Source organism: Hyaloscypha bicolor (assembly GCF_002865645.1).
Source record: "Hyaloscypha bicolor E unplaced genomic scaffold K444scaffold_136, whole genome shotgun sequence".
Lineage (NCBI taxonomy): Eukaryota > Fungi > Ascomycota > Leotiomycetes > Helotiales > Hyaloscyphaceae > Hyaloscypha > Hyaloscypha bicolor.
Genome location: NW_020194638.1, coordinates 1,720,637 through 1,736,511, shown reverse-complemented (window position 1 = coordinate 1,736,511; position 15,875 = coordinate 1,720,637). Strand labels below are relative to the sequence as shown.

Below are 15,875 nucleotides of genomic sequence, written 5' to 3'. Positions count from 1 at the left end.
TGAAGCGAGCCCTGAAATTTAGCGAGGTGTGTGCTAGAAAGCGTGTGTCTGCTAGAAAGCCCGTGTCTGCGATGCCGTTTGAGGAGCTCAAGTAATGCGGCATGCAGGAGGGTAGGCTAAAACCATCGAGATGAGCAGAGGGCATGTTAAAAAATTGGCAAGAGAAGAGGAGTGGTTAAGCTTTTCCACATCGAATGCTCTGCATGCCGCACGTCGATCATGGGAGCTTTTGAGCCTCGGAGTCGTCTCAGAATGGACTGCCGCAACATGGTATGTGCGGCCGTGACCTCGCAAGGTGTGTGGGATTGGTCGGCGAGGCGGCTGAAACTGAAACAGAGTGCAGTGATGAATCGCTGCCGAGAAACCATTGGAGGGATTTGGCGGTGATCTCCTGCGGATACGAATGGATTAATTTTAGAGTTCTGTGGAAACTCGGAAAGATTTATCGTCTCCAGGCAAAGCTAGATTCTCACTGTAAGTCTGTAACAAGTAGGCCTCGACAATACTCCGTAGTCCACTTCGCTCTCGCTGCACCTGCTGGCGGACCAAATCTTGTCCATCGTTTCAGCGACTGGTAAGCTGCCACTGGAGCCGGTGGGAAACCCATCATTGGACAGCTGGCGGCGCGAATATTGTGGGGAGACCTGCGTCCACACCAGGGGGAATCTTCGGCATAAAGTGACACGACTTTCCACTGCATCTCGATATCTGCCGCCTGCGAAAGTCTTGGATGGATGTCACAGTGTTGCAGAGACCAAGGAGGACTTTGAGACACCTGTCATGGGAAAAGAGGCTGATCAATGCCAAGTCTCATTCACGTGCTCGTCTAAAGTTACCTGGAGCAATTGTGACTTCATTGCGTCGAACATCTTTACTCCAGAGATCAGCTCTGTCAGAAAAAATGACGACAACCGCTGAACTCACCCCCAATGGAAGCCGTTGATATTGCACTAACTGAGTAGGTATGCTAATATCAATAGACGTTACCCGCCCTCATTGAGCAACCTTTCAATCAAACTCGCACTGATCCCACAACTTGTAACCGCATCCTCCCTAGAGATACTTCAACGAAAATGGCACCAACAGACCCTCACCAAGGCGGAGACCTATTTGATATTGCACAAAAGGGACAACGATACCCAATGATGCTGGCGAATGAACATAATTCCTTCGAAGCCTCGACTGGAGAGACGGGAGAGGGACCAACCAAAGCGACGGATATCCCCAGAAGCTTTCAGGATCAAGGTTCGGGAGAGGAGGTTCAGATTGGAACTGGGTATGTGCCAAATAATCCCAGAAATAAGAACATTGTGCCGGCTCGAGTCTGAACATAGCAACACTTTGCCCTCCGAGGTCCCTCTGGAACATGTATATCATCGCCCTTAATTCTCCTTTGTAGTGTCGGCCAGCCCGGTATAAATACGTGGTAGGTATAGGTAGTAGAGATCCAGCTAGGGGAAGGTATATATCGTCGCGAGGCAATATACCGATACAATCGATTAGGTTGTGTTTTGAGTCGTGGTTGTGTTCGTGGTAGATAGGAGGAAAGGGCGCAGTGGCCACTTTAGAATCGAGGGAAGCCGTAATAAGGGGAAATCTCTCCTTGTTGCGTCGCGCAGCGACGATTGCGACTCTGATCATTGTGCAAGCTAGGCTTACAGTAGACCTTTGCCATCTGTATAGAACAGAGTCCCCAGCAGGCACCACGGGGATGTGTGAGTTCGATTTTGCCCGCTCACTTTGGCGAGGGCCAAGCCAAGGGGCATGCCAGATATGACAAGCATGTGAGGCAGAAGGAGAGCGATCAATATAAATATTCGACTGAGGGCTCGAATGTTGATCTGCAGACTTCAAAGGAGCAGCTGGTGGCTGGAGCCGATCGAGCTGAGGAGGAAATTGAAACGAATTATCGATTCAGAGAGAGGAGGGGACATAGGAAGATACATAACATATATTTGTAGTGAAGACAATACATTCAAGTCCTCTTGCCCAGCTGTTTTTCAAGGCGGGCTTCAGTCCCAAGCGTCACACAAGGCTTGCATGACAGGGCTTTTTGATAGGCAGACTTTCCAGCTCAGCCTCGTCTTGAGATGCTTGACAGAACATCATGCCCACATCATCGTCAAACGATATCTAACCAGTGTTCAACTACGGACCCGATGTCTACTAAAGTTGGGAGTGTTGGGGATATCGTTGCTGTCGGACGCCTCTGCTGGGCGCTTGCCCAAACCTTGTCCGGGCGAGGATCTGCGAATGAGTAGCAAGGCCTCGTGAAGGGATTGCAAGCGTTTGGCAACGTACTGTTGCAAGTGAGTTGCAACGTCTGCAAGTCCAGAGTTTGATTTCTAAACAGAATAGGTGGCCGCATTATGGCAGAATTACGAGGGTTCCCCTGAGTTAGAAGCGTTGTGCGTGACCACAAAGGACCTGGTCAAAGACTGGAAAGAGACTCCTCGCGTTCCGATTGATGGTTGATAAGAAATATGGAACCGGCTTGCGCCAGGATGGATCGGGAATTGGTTTAAAGATGCCTCAAAGAAAATAGTGTGGTTGAAGGAGAAGAAAGATATCTCGGAATTGAGGAGGAAGTTACACTCGGCTAGTGATAATATCACTGTGTTGATTGTCGCTGCCATGGGGTGAGTAGTCTGATCACTTTAATAGACATAAACTGATGGGTCTCTGGTCAGGAAGTCAAATCTACTTAACGAGTCAGTCAAGCAGGCCACGGAACAGATTGCTCAATTGAGATTGATGCACAAGAAACTTGACGCTCAGGCTGCGACGTCCGATCTGATCGTCTTCACAGCCAAGCTTGGGGTCAATCATATGTAAGACTCTAATATCACTTTTCGTCTGGAATAGTCCGTGCTGACAGGCATGTCCAGAATACAAGTACATTCTATCGCGGTAGACATGAAGAGTGTATTGGCACTGCTTCATAGCAACACGTTGTCAGCACAGACAATACTCGGGGGTTTAAACACACACTGGCAGGATGATCCCGTGACTCTGGAAGATGCTCTTGGTTTTTTGGTTCGAATACCTTTGGAGTTGGTCAATTCTTGGGATGTAAGGATTGCATGCACTTCCAAATACTAGTAATAAAGTTAACATGGTGCTCAGATGTTCGATACGATACGGAGGGTACTCACCAAGCGTTTTGAGAAGCATCCTGGCCATACCCCCCCCCTAAATAAAACATAGCGCGGCCAGGGTATGATCTACTCCAAAATGACCGTGCCAGCCTTGCCACGCTACGTTTTATTTAAAGGAGGGAGTAACAAAATGCTCCGACGAGAGTTCGCTATCGAGGACGGCAATTCGGGTACAGGATTGAGCCGAGGGTAGCACAAAAACGTGGCCGATCCCACCAATTTAGGGATCTGAAGAATGTTGCTAGCCCAGCAGACTTCCAGAGGGTGCGGATGTTGCGGAAGGATGTCTTCGGTCTTTCATTTGCAACAAGATTTAGAATTACGATCATATTTCAGAGGGCAAAAACCCTGCTTCGGATCTTAGGCATGTTCAATGTTCTGACACTGGTCCTCCTCGGGATAGAACTGACCGTTTGCATAGAGCTTATGGCGCTCAAAAGCGTGGTCATGAATGCGGTCACCGTGTTTGAGCTTGTTCAAGCAGTCGTGGTGGCGTAGCGGCTCTGGCTGCATGGCCGTACCCAAATGGTCTTCCAATTTCAGGACCCTTCTTCCGAGGTGGATCTACTATTCGGAAGCCACGTATCACCAAGGCGGATCGTGCACGTATGGAGAAGGAGAAACTTGATAGGGAGAAGATGGCAACAATGGCCCAGAGGTCGGGCAATCAAGGAGGAGGGATGGCTCAGTTCGTAAGTGCTCCTAACCTTGTAACATACCGCAAGAACGCTACTGAAAGAGCCGCCCGGCGACAGAGAGAAGTACCTACCCGTGCAAGAAGCCAGTGCCTTGAAGGTCTCGAAAATAGCGAGGGTTGCGGGGACAGCGAGGATAACAGGGATAGTGGAGGTAACGGAGACAGTGAGAGTGATGAGGAACTCGAATCCGCTCCAGCAGGGTTATTTTCTCCCAATCCTTCTCTATCATCCACCAACCACTGTCACACCAGGATACTTAACGTACAGCTTGTACGAAGTAAGTTCTCGCTGAACTGTCCGGCTTGGAATCGCTGCTTATCGACAGCTGATGTTTTCTTATTGACTCTCTCCATCACAGCCTGAGAATATTTCTTCTAATAGACCGATAAGACTTGCCAAATCTTATGAGTCGCCGCCTCAAGACGGCGAGGGTAATGGAGAAAGACAGAGCCAAGACTATGAGCCGTTCACACAGCCGATATCGTCGGAGTTACTTCGACAGAAGCCGGTCACAAAGTCGGCATCGCAACATCCTCAAAGATAGAAGTCGTTCACGATAGCCTTCAGCCCTCAAGGGTATGGACCGTACACAATCCATTTACGGAAAATTTATAAATCTAAGCTCGCGGTGAATAAAAAAATGGTGTTGAATCTTCAGTGTCCTAAGTCAAAGTTGGATAATCTGTGGACTCGAACGGGAGAAGAACTCAATATTCTATACTTCTGAGATATCTGAAGGGGATAGCTTTTGACTGCGCCACTACTCGAGGGAAATTCATTTGGAAAAGATTTGTAATTGTCCAGTTTAACTTGGAACGTTGAAAAAGGTGCCACTTGTTCTGTCCATCGCGAGGCAAGTAAAGTCTCTCGAATCCAGCGAGTGTCTTGGGAACTCGCATAAAGGAACCTTACTCAAGCACAAGCAGTTCGAACATCGCTCCATCAACATTGTCTCCAAGACTTGGACTTGGCGGAACCCTTGGTTCAAGAAAGTTGAGGTTGGAGCTTCCATACGAATTCTTGATGAAAGACCAAGACGACCAAAAATGCTTTCAAATTGGTACTGTACTTTGAGAAGAATATTACCCATCCTCCCCCTAAACGCCATTTCATGATTCCATATATTTATTAAACCTCCTGCAACAAAATGCTCTTCTCATCCTTCGAATTTATCCAAACATACTCCACACACCTCGGGTCTGTCTTCCCCTGCCCCAATGTCACAGCCAACAAGTTAATCTCCAACCAGGTCGGGCGCATGCCAAAGCTCTCAAGGCGTTCCCACCACTTCGTGAATCTATCAAAATTCACATTCTCGTCATCCATCAAATGCAGCTCAATCATAACCTGTCCTATCGGTAAGGTCGTAGTCCCAGCTACCTCAAGGCTATCCATGAACGCGTCGAAAGCCGCGTACTCCGATCCTTCAATATCGATCTTCAGAATATCCATATAGGTATGTTTATTCTCGTCCATCAGGGATTTGAGGGTCAAGAATTGCGGCTCGCGGTCAAGCTGGTCCTTCTCCCCGAGACCGACTTGCTTGAAGTGTGCTCGGGAGAGATAGGAAGCTGGGAGCTGCGGGCCGAACTTCGTGACCGAAAAGTCGTACGCGTAGATCTGCGCGGTGGGAATCCGGGCCAGCATCTCTGCCTCAAAGGTCGATTCATCGTTCACCCCAAAGCTGTATATGATAGTTTCTGGGCTCTTCCTCGCCTCGTACAGCGACATGCCGCATACCCATTTCCCGCCATCTCCCAAACGTCCGACTCGCTGGATGTCGTGTGGGCAGGTATAGGTAGCTGGGAAAAAGTCCCAGAGCGTGTATGGGTACTTCCCGAAGTCCGATAGCTGTTGCGCTGGGAAGAAGGGGATTTTCGGATGTTTAGGGTGTTCGAGGGCCATTTTGTGCCGGAGACCAACACTGGAGCGCCAGGCGTTTTCTGCGCGGGCCAGGCGTTGGCGTGCCGTTAGAGGGCCACCGTTTGCGGGGGCGGCAGCGGCATGGCTCGCGGATGCGGGGCGATCAGTTACGATGTGTTGGAGCGTGGGATACTGGTTGAGGACGACGAAGATGAAGAATATTGCTGCTACCCAAAACCAAAGGCCGCAAACTAGCAGACATGTCAGTTTCTGGGGCCAAGAGGCACAGAATGATGTAATACCTTGGATGATTCGGATGCCCATGTTGAAATGCCTGAAGCCCCTTCCAGCTAACGACAGAATAATGCTGAATTGCTGTTCGAGGTTGTGCGCGGACAAAAGAATGAAAGAAGGTGGAAGGAATTGAACGAGCGTAGTTCCTCGGGAGATCTAGTCAAGAGAAAAGAAAAGGATGCAGGTGCTCAGGAGATGTGCTCGTGTATATGGGGGAGAGAAAGCTGCGCCGCGGCTGCGGACCAAGGCACCCTTTCTGTCAGTCCGGGTAAAGTCTTTCAATAGGTCGAAGCGCACGATCAGACAGAACAAAGAGAACTTTGGTTGCTGGGTAAAATATCGAAAATCAGATCTTTGGGCGAGTGAGAGAGAGGTCTATTCGACACAGCTCTGCGTTTCACGTCTCTATCAAAGCCACGGACAAGAAGCTCTTGCTCTTGGCTTTCAGGCCAGATGAAGTCTCCCTAAAAATAGGTGAGAGCTTGTACCAAGGCTCTCCAGAATAGAGACTCGCAAAATTTAATAATTGAATCAAATAACAATGGTCTAGCCTTAATTATATAATGATCATCTAGCTAAGTATATAATGCACAATTTCATACTACTTTTATACCAGAGTTATACTAGGCTCATGCGAATAAAGGTATTATTCTAGAAGAAAATGTCGAAGTTACAGTCTGTAAAAAAAAGTAACTTGTATACGAGGATTGCTCAGGTTATGGGCTTGCCTATTCGGGAAGCTCTGCCGCCAGGGCCCACTTAATAATGCATAATGACCCAGCCAAAGAGAACAATTGTGGGGAGAAGCATGCGCTGTTTAGCCTGTTTTCCGATCTGGAAACGTGTGGCAAACTGGATGGCATGAGCTGGTTGGCGAGATGGCATTGTGGCTGTGTCTGGTTGGTGGGGTCAGCAGCGCCAACGTTTCATGAAGCACCATCAAACGGCCTATGGCTGGAATGCGACGATCAACGGTCCCATCGTCAACGGGATGCTCGGAAGCCCCGCCTTTCCTCTGATCTGAATCAGGGTGGCAAAGGTTTGAAAGGGGAGAGCTATGACGAGAGTTTATTTTGACGGCTGACGTTCCCCAATACAAGTACTGTATGTATGCTTTGGAGCCGCCACGGCGCACAAACCTTCACTTCAGATGCTGCTAACCGCAGGCTTCCCGCGCTTCCACACCGACGCAGAGTAACTACTGCCTGCTTGCATCCTATCCGGTCTCTCACATGTAAAACGGTCCGGGCCACTTTGCCTCAACTCCAACCGGGATGTATGTATTAGTCATGTGGCTTTGTTCTACACAGGAGAGCGTGTTTAGGAAGAGCTATCTGCTTCTGCTTACGTTTCTAGGGTGAAACGGAGTCCGAGACAAACTACAAGTCATTTTGTTCGAAAACTTCAAGGAGCTTTCGAGAAGTAGTCACTCAATTGATTCTCTACCTGAAAAGCACTCTTTCACTCCTGAAACCCCCCTAGGTACTTCGTATGCGTATGATCGGAAATATCCAGCGATCATCGCGATCGCTATGCTCATGAAACTCCTGACAATGCAAAACTCCACCCAAGGGAAGTTCATTTACAAAGTATTCGATACCCATGGTATCAATCTATCCTCAAAGAATCACAAACTCGCCCCATTGATGCCGCCTTGCCGAGTTGCTTCCCATATCAGTTTGTTGCCATCAAATGTCATTTCGTAAAGCAATCACGACGTTGGTTCCATATCAAGTGAACATGCCTGCGCACGGTGAACGTGATCTTAATCCTCGTCTTCCTCTTCAACCAAAGCCGGGGTTCGTCGTTCATGTCGCCTTTTTGGCCTCCTGTGTCTCGAACTGCTGATGTTGCTAGCTGAATCATCCGGCGCCAACTCGCTCATAAGCTCCTCTCCTGGGTCCCATTCACTCTCACTGGTTGCCTCACTTCCTTCACCCCAGCTGGGTCTCTCGTAGCCAGGACCTAGGCCCGCCGATGGCAGACCCGGTGTGCTCGCACTGAGGATATCCGGATAGGTTGTTCTTCTCGACTGAAGTGACATTGAAAGTCCAGCACCACGCTCCCGAAGCGCTCTCCGAACCAACTCGGCCTTTCGATGCAATCCTTCAAAGGCATCCTCCAATGCTTCCATGCCAAGATAAATCTCTCGCTCAATTTCAGCCAAGACGGCAATCTCTGTTTCCTCGTCATTCGAGACAGGTTGCCGAAGTTGTTGAGAAGGAGTGGGGCCTCGAGAAGGATAGCTAAGGGGAGGAGAAAAGGTTTGGTTTCTTAGCGGTGAAAATGGGGTGTTGGTTCTAGAGCCGGTGGCCTGGCGCATGGCCGGCGACATTGGTCCACGGAACGGAACGCCACCCGCTGGCGTGGGCCCACGAGATGGTGCGGGTGAGGGATCTGCAGACTGGCCTTCAGTCTCGGCACCAGACCACAAGAAACCGTCAAATCGGCCTGAGATCAGGATTTCCCACTCGGAAGCATTGATGCTCGACATGGTTGCGAGAAGATTGTGGAGGTGGGGATTCTTGAGAAGATAGATCGCCGCCTCAGGGTCTCGGGGAGGGCCTGGCAATCGATAAAGTCTTTGCAGAGAATGAACAGTCTTAATCATGAATTCGGATCGAGGCTTCTTCGGTGCAGTTGGCGCTCGTGACACTGGTTGCAAGACCGTTGATCCAGAAACCAAAGCGTTGAAGACTGGTCGAAGGTTTTGTTCCAGGTGAGTTAGGATTGCAAAGGACAGTGTTTCGTCGTCAACTTCTTGCGGAGGAGTGGCAGCCGTTTGGGGACAACTCGAAAGCCATTGGTTTACAGCTTTCTTAGTCTTCTTTGACTGTTGGAGGAAGTGCTCGCGGAACTCTTCAGCAATATCCGGATCAATCTTGACTGGCGATCCTGGCCTTGGAGGTTCACCGTCTATTATACCGAGGCCGGCCAGATCATCTCCAGCTTTTACGCCAAGTGTTGCGAAATCGAATGCTGGCCAAACCGGGAGCTCGCGTCGACCACTAACCCATTCCAAAACTTCCCCCCACCCCAATCCTCTGCTCCCTTCGTGTATTGATAGATCTGAATGTTGGCACATGATACAAAAGCACCCTTCAGGTGAGAGGTCCCTGTTGAAGACATTTTCCAATCTGTCGAGTAATCTCCTCGCGACTGATCTGTAACCCGTCGCGACTGCCAGTGATCCATTCTTATTTATGACACTCTCATACTGATCCAAAATATTGAAGTATGGTCCAAATATTCTCTCAATGTCCGAAGGGACGGGGGTAGCTGCCGAAGAACCTGGTAGAGAAGCAAATGTTGAAGTACCTCCAAGTAGAGTCTTCTGTACAGGACGTAGGAGACCTCCATTCTGCATCAAATAGTCTACCCGTGGGATATGTATCGGTACATTGGGTGGTGGAGGAGGTGGGGGAGGTTGTGGAGAGTTGTGCGCGCTCGACACTGCCTCCGTGCCTTCGAAGTGGATGAAAGGTGATGGGGCTGGCTTCAGATCTGGGATAGACGAGGGAGGAAACCCCGGTGTTTGAGTGGGAGTCCTCGGCGATGAGTCTTGTGCTGAGGCTGGAGACGAATCGGTATCCAGTGCTGGTCGTTCGCCAGGAGTTTCTATCGAATCTTGGTTCGGGGCCACGGATGTGACATTTGATCCAGCGGAATCGCGACTTTCCTCGGTGAAAACACTGGTGTCCTTGGATCTAGGTGATTTGATCGTGCTAGCCTTTGACCCCTTAGACTTGACAGAAACTTTGGACTCCTTCGTGGTTCTTCCAAACCACGAATTCCTCGAGCTTGATCTGGTGTTTTCCTCCTCATCCTCCTGAACTTTTGTCATTCGGGTCGGGGCCCCCTTTCTCTGTTGGGAGAACTCCGTCTCGGGTGGACTTGGTGGCCTGTCATCTTTGGGGATATTAGAAGATCGTGGAGGGGTGAAATGATCGGCTGATTTCGACCGTGCCTTTCCGTCCGAGCCTAGATCTGTTGATTCTGGCGTGTATGGGTTGGATTTGGACTTAGGAGGCAGCCTGATATCGTCTCTGCTGTTGACCGCTTCCTTGCTGTAATTCTTGTTGAAGCTTGGGTATGGGAGGTTGCTTCTTGAGGTCTCGCCAGGAGCAGAAGCTGTTCGTGCCAGTTCTGGAACAAGATCGGCCATTGACTTGGACTGCTCAGATTCTTTATCTCTGTCCTTGTCCTTGTCCCTGTCCTTGCGACGTCGATGTGGTGATTTGATAGCTTCGCCTGTCTCTGGGTCGATCACCTTCGGCTTGGAGCTCCGGGAGGATTTGTGAGGACGATTTGGATCCTTCTCACTTTTTGTGCGGTGTCGTCTCTCGCTCGGTCTCTCTTCGACCTCATTGTCGCGATCTCGATAAGCCATTGTTGGTGTCCAGTCAGCTCAGATCGCGCTGGCGGCTAACGGGCAAGCCTGTTGGCTGATGTGACATCTGGAGGCAACCTTTACAGCGGTGGGCTCAAGGTTCGGGCAGCAACGCAAATAGCTGTAGATAGCATCGGTCTCGAAAATAGAGCAAGAGAGAGCAAGGTGGTCGTTGTTGTGCAAGGTGGTGGATCGTTGGAGTCGGAGTCGTGTGTCGCAGTGCAATTGGCGCGAGGTCTCGCCTTTGGCGACGGGTCAGAGCAAGTCCAATCAGATTCACTCGTAGCAGTTGCTTGCGATGACGTTCGTGAAATGAATATCTATACAGCAGGAGGGAAAGACATATTGAACTCGAGGAAAGGACCCGCAGTCTTGTGTCGCACGGTTTGGAGCTCTGGGGTATGTCGAGCAAAAGTTGGCAAGGTTACCGACGGGAAGCCAAAAATAGTATTCGTGGGCTAAAAGACGGAGGAGGCTGGGCATCCACCAACAATTTTTTCTGCCAACACCCATTATCATTTCTCTATGGCACCACGTCAGTTGCATTTTGTTTACCTGCAGCATCGTAAGCGCTTGGATGCATCTCCTTGTTTGAAGTGCTGCAAACAATCTAACCAGGAATGCTGGCACCACCTCAAATTGTATTGCAGGCAACGGCAAAGGTTTAGAACTTCAACTGTTGGTGGTTCATAAGGTCTAGCCATTGGAAGTCTTGCTGATCCATCTTCTCGTTTTGATCACTAGCAATTGGCACTTCAGTTCAACGACATAATGGTCTTCTCTACCGCTACCGATGAGCTTCACCATTTTGAATTGGGTGCAAAACCAGCTAATACTCGCAGTCTCCGTCAAAAGTGCTTTCCAAAGAACTCCAGCACCGTCTTATATCCTCTTTCGTACTCCTTCCTAACCTTCTCATTCTCCAAATCGGCTCTTGCAGACATCCATCCATGCAACTGATCATCGAATCTCTCGATGTGTTTCTCCACCTTCAGGGCATCTCCAAAAGCCACAAGATCCTCGGCCTTTTCTTCTTCAGAGCCCAGAACACACATGGGAATGGTGACTTTAGCACCATCTGCCGCGTCAAGCATGCCCGGATGGCTCTGTGCGCTGACCTTCCATCGAGTATCAGTTCCAGATGTCAAAGCAACAACTTTGCCGCCCCAGCAGAACTATTTGAACTTTAGCGGCGATGTAAACGGGGACGAGCGAGTCATACGCCGAGAGCAGCCCAGTCTTTCTTTTCATACACCGACTCCACTTCTGTAAGTACTTTGGGGATCTTGGCTACCCCTGTCTCGGGTACGCGTGAGGGAAACCAAGTGTAAAGAGCGCTTTTCTGCTCCTCTGTTACTGGTGGATACCTGCCAGATTTTAGTGTTTACGTTCCGTAACGGAGTCGGCAAAGATACCAAGCGATATCAGCTGGCTGGCCTTCAAAGAAGTCTGGCATGAAGACTTGATATTCCTCCGACGCTGCTAGGATGTCGGCACCCTGGATAGTCTGAGGAAAGAAGCCAAAGATGTCATAGATGACGAGAATGGCCTTCTTTGCAGAAACTGACCCGGTAACATCTGTCAAAGCGTCAGAAAATTGGTCAGGAGAGTGGGGTTGAAGTTTCCGATCTGACATGTCTTTAGACCACCGAGTGTCTCGTACCTCCCTTTCGGCTCATAGCCCTTAGAGATGACTGGTGGAATGTTGCAGCAAGCTGCACTGTGGCCGTCAATTCCTTCCATTCTCAAATTTCGGTGCCAGATCTCTCTCTCTCAATGAGCCTTCGAAGCAAGCAAAATCGGCCATTGATGGAGAGCGGTGAGCTCCAGATATATGCTGCCTACAGACTCGGGAACTGCGGTCGAGCCCAAATACGCGCGGCAAATGACCCACAGGGCTGTGCAGCCTAGCGTCTCCAAATCCTCCATAACGGGTGGTTCAATTCTTCCCTATGTAGGTGTACTTTGTCATCATCAATTTCGTATCAATAGGTCAAAGCGCGGCTGGAAGATCTGGTTATTCATCCTTGAAGACGCTGGACCACCCCTGCATTGAGGCCATGCTCAAGAGAGAATATCGAATTGCAAGAATCAAACTGCTAAAGCTGGGCCTGTTGGAATGGGGAACATGGTCGAAGTCTATAAAACACCTACTCGGCCGCTGTTAAACATCCGGGCAAGACGTACCTTCAATCTCAGAATCCAGAACTTAAACTTTTTGACTTTAGTAACCACTCGAGGGATCCCTAATCTCCTCTCTTTACATTCCCATACTCTCTTGGTATCTCTTTATCGGCGTTGCCCATATGCGGGACCCCAGCTTGTGAGCACTTGAATGACTTCCTTTGTCCGCGGATCACAATCAACAAGTGGCTTGCTGTCTCTTTGAGCACTGATGAGATAGCAATTTTCATGATTCTAGCACTTTGCTAGTCAATGCTCAGTTGCTCTGTAGAGTCCGTTTGCGTTTTCACCCGATATGATTGCTCTTTATTGTTCTGTTGTCAAATGAGATCTCAGCATTATCTGGGCAATGGCCTTTGTTCATAGACACATTGATATTCCTAGCATGCCCGCAGGTAACAAAAGATGGTTCATATTGTGTTACTATCATTCAATCTCAACGGCAGCTTTTCAAAATGGCAGCGATACCGTTTTGTGTAGTGCCGGGTGCCCAAGTCACACATTTCGTTATCGAAGCAGTTGAAGACTTCAATGTGCCAGTATACCCGAGCGCCACAGTCTACGATACTCTCCAGCTGCCAGCGTATAAGCCACATGGAGATCACGCAACTAACTACGCTGCTCTCCTGGTGGAACTGGGACCGGTTTCGCCATCAGGTTGTATTTGTGGTCCAAGAAAAGCCGCAGCTCTAGGTTGTAAGTTTCAGTCGATCCTGCTGGAAAGATAAATTTTATTGATACCATGTGGAGTCGTCAATGCAGCATGGGCCTTAATCTCTACTCCAGCACTAAATAATGCGTACAACGCCAATATTGCTCCAGGTGGTTTTGCCGCACCATGCCCAGCGATCCTAAGACCATGGCCACGTGATCCGCCACCTCTCGCTGACAGGTTCCTATCTAATGGTGGAATTTCTTGGGGCAGATGGAATCCCGAAATAAGCAATGTCAAGGGTACTTCGGTTAGCTTTTCATTCCCTCCAATGGGCATTTCCTGTAGGAAGAGGGCCAATTCCTTTTGGTTGAGCCTTAACTCGGCACTGGGAGGACATCATCTGAAATGTAAGTTCAGAAACAGGTCCGCCCAATTCTTCACTTGATGAATCTTCATAGGGGCAGAGACGAAAGCGGCTGTGAATCAATATTTCACCCATGTGGGAGCTCCACGTCCACCTGGGATGGCGCTTCATCCGCGGGATTCGCTTTATTTCGATTTAAATAGAGCTGTTCAAGCTCGTGGTGCTCCTAGTCTTCAAGCACAACTAAATCCGGACGCACCAGGCGTCCCATCTCCCATCCATGACGTGACACCTGAGCTGTGGCAGATGGTCGCCGACGCGTTCGCAATAGAGCTCATCGTGGTGTTCGATGCCGTGATGCTGAACAGACGCAGGCTGACCCTTGCTCGTGGTGATCACAACGCCCGGCAGATATTCCTACTTCTTGAGGAAGATGGAGCATACAGGCCACTCGAACCTACAGTTCGTGATCCGCCAGATTGGCGTTACACGGAACATATGCCAAAAAGGATTGATCCTTCGGTACTTGAATACAGGAGATCGGCCGAGTAAGTGTATTTCTTTACTGCAAACCTCGTCTTTCAGAAACTTCATGAATCCTTTCAACTCTCTAAGCATGTATTCTGACTCGAGGACGATTCGAATATTGCTTCAATACCTTGTATTCCCCCAGGTCAAGTAATGCTAACTTCAAAACCACAGGTATAGATCTCCCCTTTACCAAATCGGTCCAAATAATCATCTTCTCATCCCTACAGCACCAATCGATGACCGATCCACTGGGTTACCTCACGTACCCCACCCCAGAGGTGGCCTCGACGTCCTCCGGCATGTCGTCGATGAACCGGATCCTGCGTCCAGCGTAAGAGGTACGCAGATTCTACGCTATCTGAATACTGGGGAATGGATGTGAGGAGGATTAGGTTTGGTTTGCTGCGGTGTAAATATTGGTTGACCTTTGGTGTATGTTTTTGTAATCTCACTACTGAAGAGGGCTTCGCAAGTGTTCGAGCTATTCTCCATCGGAGTGCAGATGGGAAATAGTTATGTGTTGTTTTGTGAATATGCGGCCGACAGCAAAGGTGAAAGTATTTGTCCCCCTGAAGGGAGACCAGAATAGCGGGCTTCATCATGGGCTAAAATTCCTTCTTTCTGCCGATAAACAAGAATTGAGTGGGTTTTATGTCTCCAGAAGGAAATAAAACCAATTTCTAGAAGCGGCTGAGACGACATACAAACACGGTGTCATGTATGGAGAAGTCAATGCTAGACTCATCATTTCCTCTAAAACTACAACATCCTGAACTCGCCCGATTAGATGTCATAATTATTGGCCATGGCCAGAGGAGAGACGAAGGCAAAGTCCCGTACTAGTATTGATTTTCCCGTGGGCTCTCCTATTCATCCCCAAAGTCGCGGCATTTGTCACAACACTTTTAAGACAATTTGGAGAAGTCAGAAACAAAATTCATTGGTATCATCTCTATCACAGCAAACGCTGAACGAAACCTTCGCAACCAGAAAACAACCCCTACGTCCCTCGGCTTGAATCGTCCCTCTACCTTCCACCTTACTCTGTTAACATCCGTCACCACCTCTCCCGCCCTAACCACCTCTCCCGCCCTAACCACCTCTCCCGCCCTAACCACCTCTCCCGCCCTAACCACCTCTCCCGCCCTAACCACCTTCCCTTTGCTCCCTCCCAAGACGCTCGCTTCTTCCTCTCTCGTCCCAACCCCCTCTTCCGTTCTGCTCGAAGTCTCACCGCCCGTCTGGCCTTTCATTCCCTCTCCTCCGCGCACATCTCCTCCCGCACCTCGCTGCTCATCACAACCCAGATTCCTCCTAATCGAGGTGCGCAGTTGGCTCGCAGGGCCCGGTTGGCGTAAGCTGGTACGGCGGCTTGTTTGTCTCCCTCTGTTGGACGGACGTTGGCGGGACGAGAGTTGCGGCGGGTTGGCAGTGGTGTCCAGGACTCGGCGGAGAGGGATGGGTCGAAGTCTTTCAACTGGTCTTTGATCCCGGCGTCGGCGAATGTTTTGATGATCGGTTGAGAGAACGAGCGGAGTTGGCGCTACGTTGTCATCGGATGGGGGAAGCGGTGAGATGATATGAGAGAAGTGATTGTCAGAGGATCAAACCCAAAAGAGATTAGATGAGAATTTGTAAGTGGTAGCGAGCGTCTCCAAGATATGCAATCGTCTTTGCTTTGATATTTCCAAGTTCCTCTCATTCTTCTACCGAAACATTCTCCAGGCCGTGCTCCACA

The 15,875-nt window shown here is 49.5% G+C and overlaps 5 protein-coding genes across 5 annotated transcripts; 1 reads left to right on the top strand and 4 right to left on the bottom strand.

Moving 5' to 3' along the window:
• Nucleotides 1-802: 802 nt before the first annotated feature.
• On the bottom strand, nt 803-1,939 carry K444DRAFT_618740 (uncharacterized protein). The gene has a single exon (XM_024881383.1). The coding sequence runs from the start codon at nt 1,639-1,641 to the stop codon at nt 1,054-1,056; it is 588 nt and encodes a 195-aa protein (XP_024731183.1). The 5' UTR covers nt 1,642-1,939; the 3' UTR covers nt 803-1,053.
• Nucleotides 1,940-4,984: 3,045 nt separating this feature from the next.
• Nucleotides 4,985-6,043, bottom strand: K444DRAFT_646542 (uncharacterized protein; the record flags this gene model as incomplete). Its single annotated transcript, XM_024885211.1, has 2 exons — nt 4,985-5,970; nt 6,022-6,043. The coding sequence occupies 2 exons, from the start codon at nt 6,041-6,043 to the stop codon at nt 4,985-4,987; spliced, it is 1,008 nt and encodes a 335-aa protein (XP_024731182.1).
• Nucleotides 6,044-7,289: 1,246 nt separating this feature from the next.
• K444DRAFT_618736 (uncharacterized protein) lies at nt 7,290-10,810 on the bottom strand. Its single transcript, XM_024881382.1, has one exon. The coding sequence runs from the start codon at nt 10,401-10,403 to the stop codon at nt 7,779-7,781; it is 2,625 nt and encodes an 874-aa protein (XP_024731181.1). The 5' UTR covers nt 10,404-10,810; the 3' UTR covers nt 7,290-7,778.
• Nucleotides 10,811-11,101: 291 nt separating this feature from the next.
• Nucleotides 11,102-12,208, bottom strand: K444DRAFT_655805 (dienelactone hydrolase family protein-like protein). Its single transcript, XM_024886036.1, has 4 exons — nt 12,038-12,208; nt 11,819-11,981; nt 11,626-11,770; nt 11,102-11,578 (listed from the first exon to the last, which is right to left on the bottom strand). Exons 1-4 carry the CDS (start codon nt 12,144-12,146, stop codon nt 11,252-11,254), a joined length of 744 nt encoding a protein of 247 aa, XP_024731180.1. The 5' UTR covers nt 12,147-12,208; the 3' UTR covers nt 11,102-11,251.
• A 1,130-nt stretch (nt 12,209-13,338) lies between these two features.
• On the top strand, nt 13,339-14,585 carry K444DRAFT_140026 (uncharacterized protein). The gene is made up of 3 exons (XM_024870529.1): nt 13,339-13,649; nt 13,707-14,154; nt 14,309-14,585. The coding sequence occupies exons 2-3, from the start codon at nt 13,766-13,768 to the stop codon at nt 14,517-14,519; spliced, it is 600 nt and encodes a 199-aa protein (XP_024731179.1). The 5' UTR covers nt 13,339-13,649; nt 13,707-13,765; the 3' UTR covers nt 14,520-14,585.
• Nucleotides 14,586-15,875: the final 1,290 nt, after the last annotated feature.